Source organism: Oratosquilla oratoria, chromosome 4 (genome assembly GCF_046742065.1).
Source record: "Oratosquilla oratoria isolate Oo_2021 chromosome 4, ASM4674206v1, whole genome shotgun sequence".
NCBI lineage: Eukaryota > Metazoa > Arthropoda > Malacostraca > Stomatopoda > Squillidae > Oratosquilla > Oratosquilla oratoria.
Window position 1 is genome coordinate 24,353,746 of NC_134780.1, and position 25,306 is coordinate 24,379,051.

Below are 25,306 nucleotides of genomic sequence, written 5' to 3' on the forward strand. Positions count from 1 at the left end.
GCATCTAAATAAATACAAGAATAACTCAAATTTTTGGGGCACATGAAGAATTGTCACCCCAAAATGCCAACATGAAGAATAGTCACCCCATGAGATCCCACTTGAAGAATTGTCACCCCAGAATGCCCACATGAAGAATCATCACCCCATGAGATCCCACCTGAAGAACTGTCACCCCATGAGATCCCACCTGAAGAATTGTCACCCCAGTATGCCGAATATCAACAGTGGAATAAAGATTAGGTTAGGTTAGGCTGAATGAGGGTTATGCTTATTGTTATCAGCTTATACAACCGAAGAATCGTGAACCCAGGATTGTCCACATGAAGAATTGACACCCTAGGATAGCCCACATAAAAAATTTTCACCCTGTCAAAGACTGGGGTGACAATTCTTCATGTGATCCAAATTTTTAAATACATACAGGATAGAAAAAAATTCAGACCCTCAACAAACCAATTCCCATCTTTAGAGCTGTACATTGGTTACAAAATTAGAGAGCGAGAAATGGAAAGGCGAAGATGAGAGTGGGGGTGGATAAAGCTGCCAAATTGGGCTGACAAAAGATTACTGGGATGGTATGGGTACATGGAAAGAACGAGTGCAGAAAGATTAGCAAACTAGGTATGGAATGCAAAGGTGGATATAGTGAGTTGGAGCGGATGACCAAGGATGAGACAGATGGATGGGGTGAGCTTGGAGTAATAAGGGAACATCTGTTGAGCCAGGAAGGGAGAAGGCAAGGAACAAAGATGAGTGGAGAATGGTTGTGTATGGATGATATTTTGATGCAGCCCAAAGGAGTTTCTCCCCATCTTCTCTATTTTCCACATGATTGGGATGAGGAGGGAAGTTCGCTATTAAGTTAGGTGGTCCTGCTGTGGATGTACTGCGTTTTGCTGCATTTGCTTCATTCACAAAAGATACGAGAGAAACAGGTGTAGCAAATGGGTGCAGAATGGGTAGGAGTGGGTTTATACCTTTAATAGCTATCTCCTTTGGGAGGAAGAGGATGAGGATGAGGGGATGATTGATGATTAATGATAATTGATGATGATTGATGACATTCCCTAGACTGTCTGGCTGGGCAGTCCCATTCCAAGGCTGGAACGAGGTTTCCCCATAGAGTATATGTTGTGTGCTGAATAGTACTTGTTGAAGAGTTACATCCTGGACAGATATCTGCAATGTGTTCATTTATCTGCCTCTGGTAACTTAGGAGGGCTGAATGGTGGTTACCATACAGCTGCTTGGCCAAGTGGACTTGTCCTCTCAGGAGATAGAGGATTCAGAGGGATTCATGTCAGGGGGGGTTGGCATTGTGTGTTGTCTTTCAATCTGTCAATGAAGCAATGAATGATATGTTTTTGGAGGAAGGTATCCGGTGGTCATGGAGGAAGAAGGCCTTAGTATATAAATAGACGGAGCTGTAGCCGAGCTAACAGCCCCCCCCCCCAAAAAAAAAGTAAGCACAAGACATCTCAAGAAGCTTAGATATGGGAAAGTAACTGAACAAGAAAAGGAAAAACAATTAAACAAGGACAACACAAAACTTGTTGAACAAAAAGATGAAAGAAAAGTGGCAAACAATGACAGGATTCTCCTCCCCATTATGGGAGGATCAGAGAAGGAAGAGGTGAAGTTTCAAGGGGACAGCAGTAGCACAAAAACCATCTTGTTCCATGACGAGCTGAGATTTTACTTTAACAGACAAATGATGTGCACCTCTGGTCCACAAGGGTGTCCCAAAAACTCCCTAAAGTATCAACTGTGCATCACTACGATTAAACTGTATGCATACTTAAGAAGCTTTAGTTAAGGTACAGTATTTTACTTGTGTTTAAAAATTCATAAACCGTATGTACTTACATTTCTTGTGGTGATATTAAATTCAACATCATCCCCAAGTTTAATGCCACCAGGGATATTCTTGGTTTCAGAAAAATGAAAGAATATCTCATCCACTACATCCGCACGCTCTATGAACCCATAAGAGTCCTTGATAGTGCTGACCACTCCCTGGTACTTCACAGGCTGAGCAGGGTTCTCGAGGCGAACATGACGTGCAGCAAGATTACCTGTCCTAATGTGGGATAAAATACATCCATCTTTAATGCAAGAAAAATCAATGTTGCTATGTGTAACAATATATGGCAAAATATCAATAGCAGTATACAAATAAAAATGCACACTATATTAACTTGTATATAAACATGTACTATGATTATATGCTATGAAATGTACATTAAAATATCCTGTGCAAAGTCCTCCATAAAAAGGTCTGGATAAATTCTGGAAGTGAATGTTTAGGGGAAACAGTGCTGGAATGTGTGACCATCACATACTGGAAGGGAGACTGAGTGGATAAAAAGTGAAGAGGAGGAAATCACAGAAGCAAGAGTTGAGCGAGATGGGAAAAAAGAATGACAAGGAAAATGGAGGGTACGGTAGTGTGCAGGGCACAGGGATGACCCTTCATCCTCGAGGTTCTAAGATGAAAGGGAAATAAGAGATGGATGGGTGCCTATTCATATATAGACTGAGTATATATAAAATTGCACTTCTGCAACGAGAATTAAATAAATGTGTCACATTAGTGTTTGCAGTGGTGTATGTACATAACTGTTGCCTCCTTCAGTCTTACAGTACTTAAGAATTTTCTGGGAAGAAACTTTTAGGCTGGTGTTGTTGCACCAATGAGAGGCAGTTCCTATATACATTGGGCATGATTCAGAGACAAGAATCACCCCTTCCGGACTGCATCTCCAGATGGAGACGAGGGTGTTGACAAGTTTTCAGGATGAGTAGCAAGGAAATGATTATGTAATGTCCATGGCAAAAGACCACCATTTGCAGGTATTTGTCATCAATTCCTATATGTATATATGCATACAAATAACCACAACAGAAATAAACTTAGCTTACAAACATCTAACACACCTACAAAATTACAACTGCACACTACAAAACTTCGTAATAATAAACTGCAACTAAATTACAACAAACACCTCCCTTACCTTTGGTTGGTGGCAATCTGGAAACTAACTTTGTCTCCTGGTTGGAGGGTCACATAACCCTCCACATCCTCTTTACAATAGGGCAAGAAGAAACATTCTCCACGGTTCTCATATGTGATGCGACCCTGTTGCTCGCCTCCATTCTCGTTGCGCAGTTCAGTTGTTACTATCCCTACGACTCGTTCTTCACTCAAAACCTGTCCATAAGAAATCTAGGTCAGATGCAATGACCCTGTATTTTGCTCTATCATTAAGTTTTCTCATTGACATGTCTAGGATTTTCTTTTCTGCCTCCTTCAAATTCCACGTTTCTGCTCCATACAAAATGAGCAATCACCCCTTTATAGTTTTCTCTTAATTATCCCCAGACATCTATTCTCGTGAAACTTCACCCCCACCCCCCAGACATTTACTTCTCTTGCCCTACACCTCTACATTCCCTGCCACATGTGACCTTAAAGACAAGCTCTTCACTTCCATCAATGTCTCGTCCTCAATATTCACCAACAAAAAGCCACATTCACTCCTCGTACATCTCACCACCTTAACTTTTCCCACATTTACTTTCAGGTTTCTCTTCACACATACTCTCCCAAACACTACCTTCAACTGCATCAGTCTCTCCTCCCACTCAACTATAAGAGCAGCAGCATCTGCAAACAGCTTGCTCATTTCCCATTTCCTTCCACTCTCACCAGTGGTAAAACCCATCAGCCTCTCATCTCATACCCACCTATCTAATAATTTCTGTTTATTTACTGGCTACCTCTCCGGTAAATGTGAAAAAGCCCTTGGTGTATGTATGTTTATTTATGATTTATCTGTTTATTATCATTATCTATTTCTTTTCACATCTTTAGATACTGACCGTAAGGTCTCCTGTCAGTATGCTCTCCCTTTGTAATCCCTATGACCAGAACACTCCAAAACACCTGTCTGTTAACCTTGTCATTTGTATTCTCCAAGTTCATGAAAGTCTAGAAGACATTCTTAATCTCTGCTAAAAATCTTTTAGCAAAACGTACTGCCAATATTTAACCCCTTGAGTACCGGATGTGTGTTTTGTGACACCTGCGTGTCACAGCTGAGTGCACCCGCCAGGAACCGAGCGTGCTCCCCGTGACCCGCACGTGTCACAGTTATAAGCTGTGTGTATTGAGGGCTCTCAAGGCCTCGGTTTCTGGGTTATTTCTACCCACGTGATGGCAAGTGTCTGTGTTTACAAACATATGGCTCCAGCCATTCGTGGGACGGTTTGAAACATTTGTTTGTGTAAGGTTGACGGGTCGGTAACGAAGGGGTTAATCTATAAATTTCGAATAGTGAGAAATTAACAAGAAAATCAACCCAAAACCCATCACCAGCACAGGCTTCAGACTACAGAGGGAAACTAATTGCAGTTTTCAAACTGTAAGAACCACCCTCAACTACACTTCACAGTAGTACTCCCCAAGGTAGGCGTAGCTCCTCTTGGGGATCGGTGAACAGCTGCCCAGGATGTAACACTTCACCCCATACCATACAACACATAATGGAAGACTGCATTATACACAATCATGCACGCAAACAACACAACATACGCTCTATAAAGGATTTGTGGGAAAACCCAGTTTCGGCTATGGCATTCCTTGGGGAGACGGGACTGCTCGGACAGACAGTCTAGGGAACAACAACAACAACAACACTTCACAGTATGGTTTCAATCAACAAAATATACACTTAAACTAAACAAAATACTTTGAGTATTAACAGGATGCACCAAAACCACTCCAGCACATAAACTAAAAATCTTCCCCAGAGAATCACATGAAAATCTATATTCTATATACCAGGAGCATTTTCTCCCTTATAAGAGAGATAGCCAACTTAGAAGCACATACACACCCCCACCCATTCCACTCCATCCCCCACCCTTTCCCCTCTCTCATCTCAGCTCCTCTTGGATGAGGGGTCATCCCCATATCCCACCCACTGCACTAGAACACTAAACCTCTTCAAGACAAAACACAGAACTCGATACTTCAGTAGAACCCTGCATAATTTAATACCTGTAATTTTCATGTGATGCATTGATTTTATGGTTATGATTTTATGCCATTTCCTTTTTGGCTACCTCCCTTGTAAGGGGGAAAAAAGCCTTGGTATATGTATGTATGCATTGCTTCACATGAAAATGACAGGTACAAAATTCTGCAAGATGCTGGTGAAGTATCGAGTTTCGTGGTTCGTCTTGAAAAGATTGTTTAGTGCTCTGGGTGTGACCATGGCTGTGTGCATGGATGTATTGTGTAGTACTGGTGGTAGATTAAGTAAAATCTTCAAAACCTAACAGAATTATGATGCCCCAAATTTTATCAGTACTAAAATCAATATCTAATGAATACTTATTATTTTTTTTTTTCATACAATGAGAAATTTAATACTGTAAGAATTCTGATGACCTAAATTTCCCCCCAATAATTATCTAGAAAGAAAAAATAAATAAATAAATAATAATATTAATAAATAAAATTACCATGCATGACTGAGTATCTGAATAAAGAAAACAAGACCAAAATGACAAAGTTAGGCTAGGGAGAAAATAATATATACACATATCCACAAACACACGTATCATACATATACTTACATAATGATAATAATAGAATGATATTAATCATTATCATGCATGGGTCCCATAAACTCTTCAACTGTGTTCAACTTGCACAAAGCAACCAATCCATCTGATTACATTTCCTTTCATCTTTCTTTCAAGCGGGAAAGCTACCTTCTGAACCCTGGCAAGACTTACTACATCTGGAGATATCTTTGTCACAGCCGAGGCAATAGGCTTTCCAGTCCGTCTGTCAAAGGTCACCTCAAACTCTACTGGATCTCCAATGCGTAGATGTTCAGTGTTGCCATCAAATTGCGAGAAGTGGAAGAAAAGTCTAGCTTGACGTTCACAACACTGGATAAAGCCATACGTTTGCTGTGAACAGGGGGGGAGAACAGGTTAAATTTGAGGAGGGAGAGAGAAAATTATTTCATGTGATGCAGTTTTCCATCTAATTAGCCTGGATATATACACATTTTGAACATATGCGTACATATACATACCAACAATTTTTCAATTATTCCAGTTTCTCTGACACTCTGGTTATTAGATGAGGGTCCGTTGGATTGGGAGAAGGAGCTGGAATTACTATCATGGCCATTTGACTCCGTGGGGTAACCATTTGCATTTAGAGTAAAGGTCCCAATCTTGAAGTCTGCTACTGGAGGAGTGTACTGCGAGTTGGAATTACCATTGTAGTAGTTGGAGATGGAGGAGTTCACTGATGGGGACCTATGCGTAGTCGGGTTGTGAGAGGCTTGCGGGCCACTGGTGGAATTGTGTGATGAGAAGATATTAGAATGATGAGCTGCTGATGGGTTTGGGAAGCCCTGACTGTTGCTCCGTTGCTGTACATGTGGAGGAGGAGGAGGAGGGGCAGTATGAGGTGGTGGAGCTTGCGGTGGGTCATACAATCCATTGTACCTGTTGTAGTGCTGATGGAGGGATCCATTGTAGTCCAGTACTGCTGAGTCGGAGATCGGCGGCTGGAATAAGCTCCACTGAGGATCCATTGCGACTTTTATTATACTGGCTTTGTTATTAAGTAGTTGTGTCTTTAAAGTAAACTGCCGTGTCTAAAGGTTACAGATTTCGTGAAGAGAACAACTGGAGGTTGTACAAGATAAAAGATACTTGTTATAGGAATAGTTATGCCTTCAATGAAAGGACAAAGACATTCACCCTGACAAACTAATTCGGTATGTAAAGGAACTCTCAATTCTCTCTACAGATCAAGGTTTACGTTTTCTTCAAGCTTTAACAGGACTTGCGTAAGAAAAGTGAAATGGAAGATCCTGCACTTGCTCAGTTACTTACACTAACCTGATAAAAAATAATCATCACTATAATGCTACTGGGAGTAACAAATGATCACTTTGATTTAGAGCTTAGATTTTGACAAAATTTTCACAACAAAATCAAAGTAGTAACTTTTGATCATGCCATAAATCTCGCATTCTAGTCGAAACAACTTTGGCTAACAATACAGATTCTAGAACTATCTTAGATCCTTGCGACGAGAATGGTACTGTTGCAGTTACAGAGTTTGAAGCAAAGACAGAGTGAGGCTGAGAAGGTGAAAGAGGGGAGAGAAGGCTTTGTGCTTAGTAGTTGCTTTGCGTTCTGGCAGGGCAGTGAGAAACAAAATTTGGTCCTCAGATGTCACTCAGATGCTAGTGCCGTTCTGTGCTTGCTGAATTATGGAGGATCTTCAGGAGGTTGGCTGGCTGGCTGGCTGGCTGGCTTTCATGAAATGCAGCGTTCCTTCAGTATGTTGTTGGCCACCACCCTGCTAGACTATGCTGTACATGAAGACGTGAGTAATGATTTTTGTGGTGTTGGCAGGGAAAAAGTGACCATCAAACAGTTTTGTTAGTTGTTACAGCAACTTGATACTTGTTTCTTGAAAGGTTTTGATTTGGGGAGGTGCTGAGGAGCGTTGAGTGGTGGTGATGGTGTCAAGTTGCTTTACACGTGTCTTCAGGTGTTCATCAGACAATACTGAAATAAATAAATAAATAAATAAATAAATAAATAAATAAATAAAATTATATATATATATATATATATATATACACATATACACACACACACAAACTGTTGGAAGATAAAGTATGAACTGACTGATGTATTGTAGGAAAGGAAATATAGTAATTATGGGTGACTTTAATTCAAAAGAAATATGCTGGGAAGAAACGACAGTAAAGGGTGGAGAAGACATCTGGGGTAACATGCTGCTCGATGACCATTGAATACACAATGACTCAGAGGATAAAGGAAAATACCAGATACAGAAACAATGAGGAACCATGGAGACTGGATTGAATACTTATGTCAGAACCTGAAGTTGTGGACAGAATAGATTACAAAACACCAATAGGAAAGTGACCATACATGTACTAATAGAATTCAAACCAAAAGAGCAAACAGACCTAAGAAGAAATGTACACCAAAACAAATTTTGATAAACTTAAAAAATTCTTTCATATTGCAAACTGGGAAAAATTCCTAAAGGAAGAAACAAGGATGGAAGAGAAATAGACTATACTAAAAGAAATTTATGAGGGAGTGAACAAATACGTACCACAACAAAAGCAAGAAAGTATACATATAGAACTGGTACAACAAAAAAATGTAGAAGCTAAGGATAAAAGAGACAAAGCTTGGAAAAAATGGAAAAAAGACAAAACGAGCAAATGGCAAACATACATCAAACAAAGAAAAGATTATGTAAAAATACGCAGAGATGAAAAGGTGAAACTATGAAAAAGAAATAATAGAAAAATGCAAGGAACCTAAACTATTTTACTGATTTGTGAATGGTAAACTAAAACACAAACAATAGAAAAGCTGCACCAGGGAAATTATAAATATACAGAACAAGAAATAGCAGAAGTTATGAGCAATCATTTCAAATCTGTATTCACAATTGAGAACTCGCCTAACTGTGAGGGAATAGAAAGAAATCCCCCCCCAATGATGGAAATAACTAACACAGAAAGAAATCAGCGACCAAATAAAAAACCTTGATGTCAGAAAATCGCATGGTCTGGATGGAATTGCAAATTAGATACTGAGAGAATGCATAGACGAGTTAACATAAAATATACAATATAATCAAATGCTCACTCAAAGAAAGGTACCACAAAACTGGAAAAATGCAAATATTGTACCAATATATAAATGAGGAAACAAGGAAAATCCAACTAACTACAGACCAGTCTCCCTAACAAGCACAGTAGCAAAAATATGTGTTAAAAGTTATCAAAAGTAGATGGGTTAAACATCTGGAAGAAAAAACTACAGTGAATCCAAATCAATTTGGATTTAGACAAGGAAGATCATGTACAACAAACCTGGTCTGCTTCTATTCGAGACTAATAGAAATGAATCACAATGGCAAAAGCCGACAAGACTGTGAGAATAAACACCTTGTGAGATCGAAACCTTTATTAGTACTACGTTTCGCTTGTTACAGCTTTTTCAAGTACTTGAAAAAGCTGTAACAAGCGAAACGTAGTACTAATAAAGGTTTCGATCTCACAAGGTGTTTATTCTCACTAATAGAAATATTACAAGAAGGATGGATGGGCGGACTGTGCCGATCTAGACCTACAAAAAGCATTTGGTAAGGTACCACACAAGAAATTAAGAAAAATACAATCAATAGGTGACGGAGGAAAATTATTGGAGTGGATGGAAGACTTCCTGACTGGGAGAAAAATGAGGGTAGTAATTAAGAGATAAATGCTTGAAATGGGAAGAAATGATAAGTGGTGTCCTGCAAGGTTCAGTGCTGGCTCCAATCATGTTTGCCATATATATAAATGACATGGATGAAGTAGTGTTATTTGAATTTCTTTGCAGATGATGCCAAAATACTAAAGAAAGTAAGAACAGAGGAGGATTGTGAATCATTACAGTTAGACCTGGACAAAATCTGGAAATTGACTCATAAGGAGGAAATGAACTTCAATATCAAAAAATGTAGTATAATGGAGTTTGGAAAAAGTAAAAACATATCAAGATTATAAAATTGGTGAGGTAAAAAAAGTGAACTCTGAGAGAGACCTTGGAGTAATAATCAGCAAAGACACGACACCGGACAAACATATCAACAAAATAGTCGCAGAAACCTTCAGCCTATTAAGGTCAATGAAAGTGGCATTTGACTATTTGGATGAAGAAATTATTAACAAAAATATTAGTCACATTAATAAGACCAAAACTGGAATACGCATCAACACCATGGACACCCAGTACTAAAAAAATTATAAAGAAATTAGAAAGAATACAGAGAGCAACGACAAAGTTGGCACCAGCTCTTTCCAAATTAACATGCGAACAAAGATTATCCAAATTGGAATTACCAACACTGGAGCAGAGAAGAGAAAAAGGTGATCTACTGACTTAGAACCATGAAAGGAATGGAAATCTTTGATAGGAATGATTTACTAAAATAGGACAATGGGTAAACAAAAGGACATGAAGGAAAAGAAACTCAAAAAGGATAACTATACAAGAGATCTGAAAAAGAATAGCCTCCCACACACAGTGCTGGATACCTGGAATAATTTAGACAAAGAAACTGTGTGTGCAAACACTAATCAAAATTTTAAGAAAACTCTCTATGCTGAAATATACAAAGACGGGTCACCACGAGCACAGCTCCTTTCCCATACAACTGGGTAAATACACACACACACACACACACACATACACACACTCGTCGGTCGAAGTGACAACAAAGTTTGGAACTCCTGGAAAACTTCAAGTTTCATCCATCTCAATGAGGGAGTACCTTTGTTGTTTTAATAGGGAAGGGGAAAGCTCGTGGTGTTGTGGGAAGGTGAAGAAAAAGGTGAGAGGGATTACTGAGGAAAATGGAAGTAAAGAAGGGGATGAACGGGCCCCGAATGTTAGAAGGGGTATAAACAAAAGGGGTGCAGAACACACAGATGAGAAAGAACAAGGAAGCAGAAGTGTCAAAAGCAGAAATTTAGATAGCAGATCAATGGAAAGAGAAGATAACTGCTTTTATGGATTTCATGAGGGAGGAGGTGACAACCTTCCCCAACTAGTAAATCTAGAGAAACTAAAAAAAAAAAAAAAGAACAAAGCATGGGTTAGGTTTAACCAATTAACACTAGTTACCCAAAGAGTTGATAAACTGGAAGAACTAAAGGAAAATCAAAACCTAACTAAAGAAATAGAAGAATTAAAAAAACAGTTAAGAGAAGTAAAGGATGAGAATGAGGAATTAAAGAGGAATAATAAAGAGAATAAAGAGTCCATAGTAAAAGAGGTAAGTGGTTGGAAAAAACTACAAGAGAATAAAATTTAATTTAGGGATATAATGAAACAGCAAATGAAAGAAACTAAGGACAGTTATCAAAGTGATGAGGGAGAAGGAGAATATAGTAAGAGACTTAGCGGATAAAAAGAAATGTATAATTATATTAGGAATGGAAGAGAAATATAATCCAAATAGGACTACAAGAATAAAGGAGGAAAAGGAAAAAGTAAATAAGATATTAGTAGTTCAAGAAGATGAACCAGAAACAGGGAAACAAATAGAAGAAATATATAGACTAGGGAAATACAATACAGATAAGACCAGACCAATTAAGGTTAAATTCAGGTCACAAATGACAGCAGAGAATATCTTAGCAAAAACAGGGAAACTAGCAGTGATAAATATAAACAGGTATGGATAAAAAGAGAAATGAATAAAGAGGAAAGAGGATGAGAAAACAAAAAGACTAGAAACTACGGGAAAAAACGAGAAAAGAACAGTCAAATTCTATTGGAGAGTAGTGAATTGAAAGTGAGGAAATGGTTCATAGCAGAGAAAAACAAAAGGGAAACAGAAAACACAGAAGTAGCAGAAAATTAAGTGTCTTACACAAATATAGATGGCTTAATAAAATGCTTGAACGAACTGAATGATTACCTGAAGGAAAAAGAACTGGACATAATGGGAATTGTAGAGACAAAATTGAAAGGTCCACTACCACCCAACAGTGTAGGACATGGTGCATATAATTATTGGACTAGAAATAGAGTTAAAACATGGGGGTGGAGTTATGTTCCTGACTAAGAAGGATGTAAATGTGAGGAATGTCACATATGGAAAGAATGGAGTAGAGATGATTATGATGGAAGTGGAGGACAAGGATGGGAAGAGCAGGAAGTTTGTAGTAAATTATGTGCCTCCTAAAACTGCTTCATAGTAAGAGAAAGAACACAAAAATATGTTACAAGACACAAGGATAACACTAAATAAGATAATGGAAGATGGAGGAAGAATAGTTATAATGAATAACTAATTGACCATTGAGACTGGACCTTATAATCACATCAGAACCCGAAATAGTGGACAAGACGCCAATAAGTAAAAGTTACCACATATTGATTGAACTGGAACTAAATAAGGAAAAATACATGCAAAAAAGGATATAGAAAGTGAAGATTGATAAATGAAAAACAAATTTTTATAAAATAAGCTAATTCTTTCAAAAAGCAGACTGGGAAAGAATACACAAGGAGGAAACAACAGTACAAGAGAAATGGAACATTTTGACAAAAAATTATAAAGGAGTGGAAAAGTATGTCCCAAGACAAAAACAAGAAAAATATGTAAAGTGTTGGTACAGCAAAAGATGTATGGAGTTAAAAGACAAACAGGATAAAGCTTGGATAAAATGGAAAAAAAGACCAAAGACCTGAAAAATGGAAAATATATACTAGTTATAGAAATGAATATGTACAAGTGTGCAGAGAAGAAAAGAAAATATGAAAAAGATGTCATAGAAAAATGTAAAGATCAACCAAAACTATTTTACAGATTTGTAAACAACAAACTGAAAAACAAACAAGAATTAGAGAAACTACGACAAGGAGGAGTTGAATACACAGAGGAAATAGAAATGGCAGAAATTATGAACAAGCATTATAAATCGGTGTTTACGAGGGAGAACATACAACCTAGAGATATATATTATTTTTGTATATGCAAATAATTTTTTTTTGTAATGATTTAAATTTTTATTTTCATGTTAATGGAGCGGTGAGTGATAGGATTATGAATATGTTTCCGGAGGCTGGTATTTGGTGGTTGTGGAGGAAGAGAAGAGAGTATCTGTGTGTAATAAAGGTCTTTGGGTGTAGTTTTAATGTTTCTTGGTGTGTGTGGGTGTTCTGCTATGTAGTGTAGCGGGTGTGATGTGTTTGTGGTGGCTGCAGCAAGTGTTTGTGTGCCTCTCATGTCGAGGTGGTCCTTGACTTTGAGGACCCTTGTTTCATGGTGTAAATGGTCTGTAGGTGTTGTATTTGTGCAGCCTGTAATTGTTTTTAGGGCTTTGTTTTGTATGATTTGAAGGGTGTTGCGGTGTGTCTCACTGAGATTAGGAGCCCATGCAGGACTCGCATAATTCATCACTGAGCGTATGCATTGTTTGTATATTGTTATATTAGTTTCTTTGTTTTGTCCAAATGTTGTTCCAGTGATTGACTTAAGTGCGTTAAGTCTAGGTGTGCATTTGTTTTTTATGTTTGTGAGGGGTTGTTTGAAAGACATGGATGTATCGTATGTTACACCAAGAATTTTCGGTGTGTTTGTGTGTGGTATTAGAGTGTTGTTGATGTAGAGATGAGGTATGTATTTGTGTTCTTTTGTCCAGTTGGTGAGAAGTGTTGCTGTAGATTTGGTTGGAGCTATTTTGAGTCTGTTTGTGATGAACCATGTGTTGAGTGTGTCAAGGTAAGGCTGGATCATTTCTGCAGCTTTGTCTGTGTTACGATGTGTGCATGTGATTGTTATGTCGTCTGCGTAGGAAGAGATTTGTATTTCTGAGGTGTCTGGCGTGGGTAAGTCATGCATGTATAGATTAAATAATGTGGGGGATAGAACCGAGCCCTGTGGTACTCCGTTCTTAATGTTTCTGATGGCAGATACTCTCTTCTCTTCCTCCACAACCACCAAATACCAGCCTCCGGAAACATATTCATAATCATATCACTCACCGCTCCATTAACACACTGAAAGGCAACACATTGCTGCATGCCAGACCCCCTGATATCCACCTTCTGAATCCTCTCTCCCACGAAAGGACAGAGTCCACCTGGCCAGACTGCGATGCGGTCACCACCCAGCACTTCTAAGCTACCAGAAGAGGCTGGACGACCGTGTTGTGAACAGCTGCCCAGGATGTAACACTTCACCCCATACCATACAACACATAATGGAAGACTGCATTATACACAATCATGCACGCAAACAACACAACATACACTCTATAAAGGATTTGTGGGAAAACCCAGTTTCGGCTGTGGCCTTCCTTGGGGAGACGGGACTGCTCGGACAGACAGTCTAGGGAACGACAACAACAACAACCTAGAGATATCGAGTGGGAGGAGAAAGTCCACCCCCTATGAAAGAGATACAAATAACAAGGAATGAAATAATGAATCACTTGAGTAATCTCATGTCAGAAAATCGCATGGACCAGATGAAATGGCAAACTGGATTTTGAGAGAATGCAGGAATGAACTAACAGACAAAATACATAATCTAATAAACAGTTCACTGAAAGAAGGAAAAGTTCCAGAAGATTGGAAAAGAGCAAATATAGTACCAATATATAAAGGGGGAAACAAGGCAGGACCTACTAACTACAGACAGGTCTCTTAAGTACAATAGCTAAAATTTGTGAATTATCAAAATTAGATAGGTAAGGCATTTGGAAAAAAACAACGTACTAAATCCAAGGCAATTTGGATTTAGACAAAGACAATCATGCGTCACACACTTAATGTGATTCTATTCAAGGCTAATAGATGTAATACAAGATGGATGGGCTGATTGTGCATTTCTAGACCTGAAAAAAGCTTTAGAAAAGATGCCACATAAGAAGTTACTAAAGAAATTAGAAACTACAGGAGGAATACAGGGCAAACTGCTGAAGTGGATGGAAGACTTCTTGCATGACAGAAAAATGAGTGGTGATAAGAGAAACACTAATTGGGATGAAGTGATAAGTGGAGTTCCACAAGGACCAGTTCTGGCCCCAATAATGTTTGCTATATACAGTCGAACCTCGAAAGCCCGGACTAATTGGGGGGAAGGGTTGACCGGTCATGCCTAAAGTCCGGTCATCAAAAATATCGCCCTAACACCCGTAGATTTTCGTAGCGGTATACATATAGGTAATGTATGATATGGCATAGAAACACAAGAATAATACTCTAACACTGTAATAATAATACTGTAATAATAATGTTATAATACGAATAATTCTCTAATAATAACTGTAATACAGGCATGTAAATGTACTGTATATACAGTGTACTGTACTGTATTTTTTATTACGTATACTGTAAATATCGGAAGGTATGCACGCGGGGCAGTGGTGGCAGCCAGGGTTGCCGCATTTTCTACACTGCCGTGTAGAATGGGAGTGTTGCCATACCGGGGCATACATTTTTCTCGGGCGTGTGCAGACTTTCATAGCAAGATATACTTGTCAAACTTTGACAAAATGTTGGTTCTAGTTTTTTTATTCTTGAATGTATATAAGGCTCCCGTGCCCTAACATATTCAGTAAGATATAATTTCTTTTTATTATTATTGCTAAAAGAAAGCTGAAACTTTAGTGTAGAATTTTTTTCTACACGGTAAAAACGTATCTTTTGGGGTATAATATTTCATAAGTAACAATTACCAATAGAAGTCATATTTTGATGTACCATTTATTATTTGATAACTAGTTCTATGATTTTAAACAAAAGTGAGTTTTTGAATGCTCTTAACAACCCGCTGATATGTAGAAAAAATTTCATGTCCTTGTGCAGTTGCCACATGCCGCTATTTAACTACGTTTTGATACAAAATTCTACGAAACGGCAGCCCTGGTGGCGGCTTGACTGGGCTGGGTTTGAGTACATGTGTACGGCCGTCGCTGCCACCTACCGGACAAATACGGAACTTTGCTTGAAAAGTCCGCCCTTTGTTCATTTCAACCGGTCATACGAGGGTCCAGGCTTTCAAGGTTCGACTGTATATATATTAATGATATGGATAAAGGAATTGAAAGTTATATGAGCTTCTTTGCAGATGATGCAAAATTGTTGAAAAAAGTGAACACAGAAGATTGTGAGTTGCTACAGAGTGATCTCAATAAAGTATGGGAATGGAGTAGGAAGTGGGAGATGGAATTCAATATTAAGAAGTGTAGTATAATGGAATTTGGAAGAAGCAGAAAAAGAATAGTGGGATCATATAAATTGGGAGAGGAAGAAATTAAAAAAGTAGAAAACGAGAAGGACCTGGGAGTCATTATTATGAATAACATGTCCCCTGAGAAACAAAATTTTTGGAGAAACTTATAATTTAATAAGAACAATCAAAGTGGCATTTACATACTTTGACGAAGAAATGGTGAAGAAAATACTAGTAACTTTGATAAGACCAAGATGCAGCAACGACGTGGTCACCAAGTACAAAAAATTTATAACAAAACTTGAAAGAATACAGAGAGCAATTACGAAATTGGCACCAACACTCAGAACTATCATTTGAAGAGACTAGCAAAAGTTGAGCTACAGACATTAGAGCAAAGAAGAGAGAGAGGAGACTTGATAACTATTTATAGAATCATGAAAGGCATAGAAACTATTGATAGAGAGGATATAATAAAATGGGATAGTAGAGATACAAGAGGACACGGAAAGAAAATCAAGAAAGAGTTATAGAAGGGACCTGAAAAAGAACAGCTTTCCCCACAGGGTAATAGACGTTTGGAACAAGTTAGATGAGAAAGTGGTGTGTGCAAAAACAATACACGAATTCAAAACCAGTTTAGATAAAATGAGATATGAAAACGGGACACCACTCCCCTTCCCGTAAAATACAACTAGGTAAATACACACACACACACACAAAGATAAATACAGAGGTGGATTGTGAACTTGAGAGGATGATTGAGGTCGAGACAAATGGATGGGATGAAGGGGGCATTCAGTAACACGGGAATGTCTCCTAAGCAAGGAAGGGAGAAGGTGATAGGGATGAGTGGAGAGCAACTGTATAAATGATACCATTATGCAAGGAAGGGAGGAGCAGTGGATGGGAGGTTAGGGGGTGTTTATATGTGAATTATATTTTGATGCAGACTGAAGGGATTTCTATTGGTCTTCTCTTATTCTGCATGAAGGAATGGAGAGGGAGTTTGCTGATTAAGTGAAGAGGCCTTGCTGTGAATGTACTGTATGTTGCTACATTGCTTCTGACCCAAGGCACTTGGCAGGGTCCCAGTCATCCATAAACAGCTACGATAAGAGAAGGGGAAAGGGTGGTGGATGGGAGCATGTGCTTTTGACATGGATACCTCCCTTATAAGGGGAAAGAAGCTCTTGGTATAAAAAAAAAATTCAAACACACACACAGGGATTTCAGAGGTCATGGAAGGAAGTTAAGAAAGACCAGATGTCAAAAGGATCTAAAGAAACAGTTTTCCATATAGATGCATAAATATGTGGAATAGCTTTGATGATATAGCCCAAGCTTTAACAATACAAGAGTTCAAATCTTAACATGATAATTGGAAATCAAAGATATAGATTAAGTTGGAACTGTACATGAATTAGTCTTGGTATGTTAGAAAATTAGAGAATAGAAGATGGGACTCAATGAGCGTTGATCCTTTCCTGTATACTACAATTAGGTAAATACAAGTGGGTAGACCTTGATCTAGAAAACATTACTGACAATGTCTCCCCACAAAAGGCTTGTATACAGTGGTGGTTAAAATGCAAATAATCTTTTTGACTTACGATGGTTTCTTGGTACCAAAACCCATCCTAAGTCAAGGTGTAATTGTATGTAAATGATAGGTTGGATGGTATATCAAGATACTCCATTACATTTGCAAATGATGCAAAAACCATGAGGATAATAGAAAACAAGGACAATTGCAACCAACAACAGTACCATCTGAACATTATCTATGGAATCAAAAGTGGGGACTATAGTTTAACATAAGAAAATGTTAAGACTTTACAAATGGGATTTAGCACAAAAAGGCCATCCATAACTTATACATGGAAACGAGTGGATGCAACTTTGCAAAATACAATTGCCAAAACAACAATGCAAGCATATTACCAAAAACTTGGAGAAAAAACACCCCTTCCACCAGTAAAGTTACAGAATAAGAAAGGCCTGGACAAGATCTGAAACATTCACTTCAAATACTTTGGCCAAAAAGCCATAAGAGCCTAACTGACATTTACAACTACTCCTGTTTACACAACAATATCCCAAACATCTGGAAAAAGAGCTCGCATAATACCAATCTTAAATCTCCAAAATAAAAAAGGTTAGTTGGCAATATTCATAGACCCCCCATCATATCCAAAGGAAAAGAATGAGATATCCCAATATTTGGTTTGTGGTAATTTTAATCTTAGTGGAATTGACTGGAAAAACAACTGTCTAGTGATAGTCACCCTGTGTTGGATATACATTTTATGGATATTATATTTTGCTTTTTATACCAACATGGTTGAAAAAAAAAAGGTAATGGATAAATGACAAAATTAATTCAAAACTGCAGAGGAATTCAATAAGGCTTTCCAAGGTGTGTTTTTCACAGAATCTGAACATAACTTTCCTGTACTAGAACTGCCTTATGAAGTCCCAATACTGGATTAAAACTGACAAACAAGAAAATGGTGGAAGGTCTACTAAACAATTTAAATGTTAACAAATCAGTGGGGCCAGATGGTATCCATCCCAAGCTTTTCATGGAATCCCTGAACTCTGGAATTGTACCATCTCACTGGAAGGTGCCCAAGGTATGTCCTATATCTAAGGTAACAAAACTGATGCATTAAATTATAGACCAGTGTCATTAATGTGTCTAGTGTAAGCAGATTGAAAAGTTAATTAGAAACAAAATTGTTGAACATATGGAGGATAATAATTGGATATGCAAGGAAAACCATGGCTTTCAGCACAAAAGAAGTACCTTGACCATCATGTTAACATACATGGAATATTTGACATCTGCAATGGATGAACCAATTCCAGTTGACTGTCAAAAAGCTTTTGATACAATGCTCCACCTCAGACTAATTATTAGACTTGAAGCACATGGAATAAAAGATGAAGTACTTAATTGGATTAAGGGATTTTTACGTGAAATTTTTTTTTAAATAAGAGGAACAAGATCAACAAGAAAAGGGGTACCATATGGAGTACCAAAAGGGTCAGTTTTAGGGCCAGTGTTATTTTAGTCAATGGGAATGACCTGGTCAGAAATCTATAATGCTCGTCCCTTTTATCTGCTCATGATGCTAAGATCCATGAAATAAGTTGTACTAATGATCTGGGGCCGTATACACAAAACTTGTTAGCACTAACAAATAGCTGTTAAGGGTAACAAATTCCTGTTAAAGCTAACATTTAGCTGTTAAGCACTAACAGTCGATACAGAAAACTTGTTAGGGCCTTAAAAGTACTGTTAAGATAAAAGTGCTGAGGAGGACTATTAAGCTCTTAACAAGTTCCTGTTAGAGAAGATGGCGGAGCAACAACAACTAAAAAGATGACTGCGAGTTTATCGACAGCGACGGGACATATTTAACGAGTACAATGACGACGAACTCATCAAACGCTTCAGAATGAACCGTGCTGGTATAATAAAAATGGCTGATTTAGTGAGGGACAAACTTAAATCCCGAACAGAACGGAATCGACCACTGAGTCCTGAGACGAAGGTGGCAATTACCCTATGATATTTAGCCACAGGTAAAATGCAGCAGTGACGAATTTGGGACCTCGCAAGCATCAATCAGCCGTGTCATTACTCAAACAATTGATGCACTATCAGAACCAGATATTGTAACTCAGTTTGTAAAATTCCTATTGACTCGCCAAGAAGTGCAAGTAAAACAAGCAGAGTTCATGGAAGACTGTAGGTTTCCCGGTGTTGTGGGTACTATAGATGGCACAAACATTAGAATTGGGGCTCCAAGTGTCGATGAACATTTATATGTAAACAGAAAACAATACCATAGCATCAACGTGCTTTGTCATGCCTCCCTCTTCTCCTTGTGGTTTAAACTTGGCTTGAATCGCCCATTTATAATTATTTTTTCTCCATAATCACGTTGATCAAGAGGAGTGTTTCCTCTTGTGACCAGTTTGGCTTCCTTTTCTTTTTCTGTGTTTCTTCTGCCATGTCTATGTCCTCTGAAATAATTGTTGAGTCTTCTGTCGGAAGATTTGTCTGTGGCACGGCCGCCTGTACAATGCGCCTTCGTCCAAAAATATCTGTCGTTGGTTAATAAGTACTTCTAAAAACCCATACATACGATATCTATGTGCTATCATGATACTTTATTAATAAATTCTGAACAACTGCATTAATAACACTGTTCTATGTGTGCAATTTTTGATAATACGTCCATTTACATGTTCATAAGCTGCTAACTTCAGCACTGTTTAGCGGTACTTGACAAACAACTGTTTGCTAGCTAACAGTTGTTAGTTAAGCATTGGTGTATAACTTTTAGTGGTTTTCTGTTAGCTAGCAGAGATTGTTAAGGCTAACAAAAAAGTTTTGTGTATACGGCCCCTGGAAGCTATGCAGAGAGACCTAAACAAATTGGAATTATGGAGTCAGAAATGGCTATTAAAATTTAACACTGGGAAATGTTATAGTCCATATAGGCCACAGGAATCCAGGATTTAAGTACCAGATGAATGGTAAAGATCTAAAAACAACTGAAGTAGAAGACTTGGTAATAGCAATATCATTTGACCTTAAGCCAGCCAAACACATTGCACAGATAGCAGCCAAATCAATTAGAATGGCTGGTCTCATGAAGAGGAACTTTTATCGCTTAAATGTTGACATGGGTGTATGTCTATGGTTCATTAGTAAGGCCACATTTAGAGTATGCTGTGCAAAGCTGGTCACCACTATCAAAAGGATATTCAAGTATTGGAAAAGGTACAGAGAAGAATGTCAAAGTTGGTGTCAGACATCAAAGAGTTGCCATACAAAGAGCTGTGAGAGAACGGGATTGACAACACTGGAAGAGAAGATGAAGATGAAGAGAAAATCTAATAGTTTATAAAATCCTTTACAGGACAGAAACTATAAATCAAGACATTTTTTTACGAGTACAGCGAGGCCAACACTATGACCAATACACAGAAATTGAGGAAAAGAGGGCACTGGAAAACTCTGATAAGCATGGGATCTCTTGGAGTGAGAGTTGTGAATGACAAACTCTTTACAAGATATAGTTAATGTTCCAAAAATAAAGGTTTGAGAGCAGTCTATATTGTTGTGCACAGTTCCAAGCAGTGATTTATCTTATTTATTATGATCAAATAAAGTAAAAGGAAATGATCAGAATAATTTTGTAATTTATTTATATTGTAATCATTAGGACTACCTCCCTTGTAAGGGGGAAAAAGCCCTTGGTATATGTATTTATGTTATAGTATACATAGTGTAAACCATGACTAGTGTGATTTAGAAAACAATAGAATTGTTATAATTTACTCAATCCAACGTGGAAAAAAAAATTATATTACATCAAAAAATTAAACTCCATGCCAATGCAAGATATACTAAGAGATGGGAGCCCAAACATTGAACTTGAAATATGTAAACTTAAGACCAAACATCATACAGACCAATCTTGCTACTCTACAGTATCCTACAGAATCAAATCAGACCTCCCTCCCTCAACCAACATGGTTACAAGGAAGTCCATTCTACCAACAACATACAAGTACTGGACATACTTAATCAAAATAAAAGCCCCACCCCAAAAAAATAGTTATGACAGTCACAAAATATGGGTCTTGACTAGATCTTCAGACATGTATCAAAAAAGATCATTCATAACAAAAAGTGGTTAACCAACTTTTTGGCAGGAAGATAATGCAGGGTAACCCCCCCCCCCACATTTTTTTTTTTTATATATATACAGGTAGTCGTCGACTTACGACCGAGTTCGGTTCCGACAGACAGGTCGTAAGTCGATCTGGACACAAGTCGGTCTTTATATATATATTGTATATTATATTTAGCATACTGAAATAATCTTAGCATCTTTGAACTATGTTGTATAGTATTTCTTAACCTTTTTATAATTTTATCTGATTTTCTTTGGGAAATGTAGCCTAGGCATAAGCATACTGAATAAAATCCTATCATCTTTAACCTATGATATCTAATACTGTACGAGTATTTTCTAACCTTTTTATTATTTTACCATCAGACTTTCTTTAAGAAACGTATGCATACTGAATAAAATCTTATTATCTTTGAGCTACGTTGTTTAATATTCATTAACTTTTTTATAATTTTCGTTAGGAAACGTAGCCTAGGCCTACGCATACTGAATAAAGTCCTGTTATCTTTGACCTACAAATACTTTTTTGTTGGTTACAATAAAATCATTGCAAGGCAAAATTTGGACTTTTTATTTCAAAACACATTCTTTTCGTTTACGTACTGTACCGAAAATATTGTTATCGACAGCAGACTAGGCATAAACATTTACTGTTACATTTTATTAATCGCATAACATAAAATAACAAAATGCTGTACCGAACATATTGTTATCGACAACAGACTAGGCATAAAAAAGTTTTACTGTTACATTTTATTAATTGCAAAACATATAAAAATACAAAATGCAAGGCAAAATTAGGAATTCTTTTATTTCAAAACACATTCTTTCCGTTTACGTACTGTACTGAACATGTTATCGACAAACTAGCCTAGGCATAAAAAAATATTGTTACATTTTATTAATTGCAAAACATATAGATATACAAAAATACAAAATGCAATGCAAAATAAGGAAAGATTTTACTTCAAACAAAAAATTGAAAGAATATTTAGCTGGCTGGGATGCTGACGCTGTCGGCAGCCTGCCAAAACTATCGTACTAGCATCTCGCGGCGTGCGGAGTAATTGTTCTGTGCTGCCAGACATAACATTGCAATTCTATTACTCTATTAAATGTTAAATATTATTGCACTATCTCGTGGTCGTAAAGTCGATCAGTCGTAAGTCGCATAGGTCGTAAGTCGACTACTACCTGTATATATATATTGTTGTGAAGGTTGGACAGATGAGTGAAAAGGTGGTAGAGAAATACGGGTTAGAGGGAGAACACTGTATTACTGACGTTTCAACTACAAGTCTTCTTCAGAGTGACAGACAGCGTGTGTGTACATCATATATACTCTCTTTATGGCTCATCCGGCTGGACGTTTCAGCAAGTCGCATGCCGATTGGCCCGATACTCCCTCCTCCACAACCAATCTGGCGGCTGCAAATGACAAGTTAACGAACCCTTCTCTGTGGTTGCTGACCTTTCCCAGTGTTATGCACGCGGACTCGACCAGCTTTCTCATTCTCCTTTGAAGTCCGGTGCAGATCGGGCGTGCTTCTTCCCATTCTGGTAAATGTCCGTGTGTGTCCACATGTACTACCAGTGAATTTGAAGTCCTGTGATGTCGTAGGTCGTTCTTGTGTTCTCCTAGTCTTTTTGTCAACCCCCGTGACGTCTCACCGTAATATGTTGCAGGACATCCACTACTTGGTATTCCGTATACTATGCTAGTTTCGTTGGTGTGTTGTTCTTGTTTGTTACTTAGGACGTCTTTTATTTTGCGCCCGGATTTATACGCTATTTGGATGCCGGCTTTAGATAACGTATTGGTTATGGCTTTTGCTTCCTTTGCGAAAGGTACTACTAGGTATTTTATTGAAGCTTTGTCACTTTTCGGTCTTGCGTAAATTTCTTCCGCTTTCCTTCTCAATTTGGATAGTAGTCCTGCTGGGTACATAAGCTTGCAGAATATGTCCTACATATTTAATGTCTTCCGCAGATTGGTTGTGGAGGAGGGAGTATCGGGCCAATCGGCATGCGACTTGCTGAAACGTCCAGCCGGATGAGCCATAAAGAGAGTATATATGATGTACACACACGCTGTCTGTCACTCTGAAGAAGACTTGTAGTTGAAACGTCAGTAATACAGTGTTCTCGCTCTAACCCGTATTTCTCTACCACCTTTTCTCGCATATATATATATATATATATATATATATATATATATATATACACACACACACATACACAATGGTCCCTCATAGTGCAACCCTTTCATCATTACTGATCAACCTTTGCATGAGTCACCTCCCAATTCCTGAACCAGAACTACACACCTAATTTTCTCATATGCAGATGACTCAAGTTATAAACTTGCACCATGAATACAAAATAGCAGTGACACACAAACCTTGAAAGAGGAAGAAAAAAAAAAAAAAGCTTCACAACAAAAATCAAAAGTAAAAAAAGGAACAATTCGATGCCAGAACCCTAAAGAGCACACACCTTTCTGAAGCTATCAACAGAAATAAAACAGCGACATACTAATCAAGCATCTAAAACAACTTATACTTCACAAAATGGCCACAAAGACGCACACATTCTGATCACTAATCATGCCCTTCAATAAAGACTGCCAAACTCAATACTCCAACAATCTCTAGACACAAGTGTCACAGAGAAAACCTAAACCAACACATAATAGGCCTGGCCAGAGATTCAAACTGCACCAGGTGCAACCATCACACACACAACACAGAACACCCTGTACTACAATGACCCAAACTAGCAATCCCCAAACAACAAGCTATCTCTTCCCGGGTCACATGAAGAATCATCACCTCAGTTTTCAACAGGGTGACAATTCATGTGGGCTATCCTTGGGCAACAATTTTTTGTGTGGGCCATCCTGGGTTTACAATTCTTTGGTTGTAGTTGATGACAATAAGCATAACCCTCATTCAACCTAACCTAATCCATTGTTCATATTCAGCATACTGGAGTGACAATTCTTTAGGTGGGATCTCATGGGGTGACAATTCTTCATGTGACCCCTCTTCTGCAAGTGACTTATGGTCCCATTCAGAGGTGGATGCTGGTTTCCTGGAAGCCACAGGTCTTCTGCAAGAGACCAGGAGCAACAAACTGATGAATCATCCCCACCCCCCTTCCAAACCCTATACCTCTTGGAACCACTGGAAATTTGGGATTTTGAGTGGGAAAAACAGGCAAAAGTAGCGACAGTTTTTGAGCGAGGTAGATAGGCAAAACTAGAAATTATCATTCAAACATTAAGAATTATTTTTTCTTTAATCATATCACACCTGACAACTGGGGTAGAAGTTACCTAGCACCTCTCTATTTAGGTGCACATATGGTATGGTAACTAAGCAGGGGGTGACCTCCCCGACACCACAAGGCAGGGGAATTCCTACCCAACCCCACAGTGCAATGCTTATTATTACTCCAAATACCTTGGCACCCCCCCATTTGTATGAGTACTGCCAAGGAAAGTTAGCTGATTCAAGCGAGCACTGGTTCAGGTGTGCATCAGTTCAAGTGAGTGGTAATTTAATGTTACATCAGGTTCTTACATTTTTTGAGTAGGTTTGCTTATTCAGCACACTAATCTATAACTTTATTCCACATATACTCAGTTATCATTCATCAATCAAAAACAGAATATCAGGACAATATAAAATTGGAACCAAGGAGGTAAAGAAGGGGAGATCTGAAAAAGATTTGGGTGTAATTATCTCAAATGACT

General features: G+C 38.1%; 1 protein-coding gene across 4 annotated transcripts in view; it reads right to left on the reverse strand.

Annotated features, from left to right (window-relative positions):
• Unr (cold shock domain-containing Unr) overlaps nt 1-25,306 on the reverse strand; it is a 59,428-nt gene that overhangs the window by 32,064 nt on the left and 2,058 nt on the right. For 2 of the 4 annotated variants that reach the window (XM_076183670.1, XM_076183669.1), the window contains exons 2-5: nt 6,117-7,614; nt 5,809-5,988; nt 3,018-3,214; nt 1,870-2,083 (exon numbers count right to left, since the gene is read on the reverse strand). In XM_076183670.1, coding sequence (XP_076039785.1) covers nt 1,870-2,083; nt 3,018-3,214; nt 5,809-5,988; nt 6,117-6,626 — 1,101 coding nt within the window. In that variant the 5' untranslated portion in view covers nt 6,627-7,614. Of the gene's footprint in view, nt 1-1,869; nt 2,084-3,017; nt 3,230-5,808; nt 5,989-6,116; nt 7,615-25,306 lie in introns of all 4 variants that reach the window. The other 2 variants (XM_076183668.1, XM_076183667.1) reach the window with 1 other exon arrangement.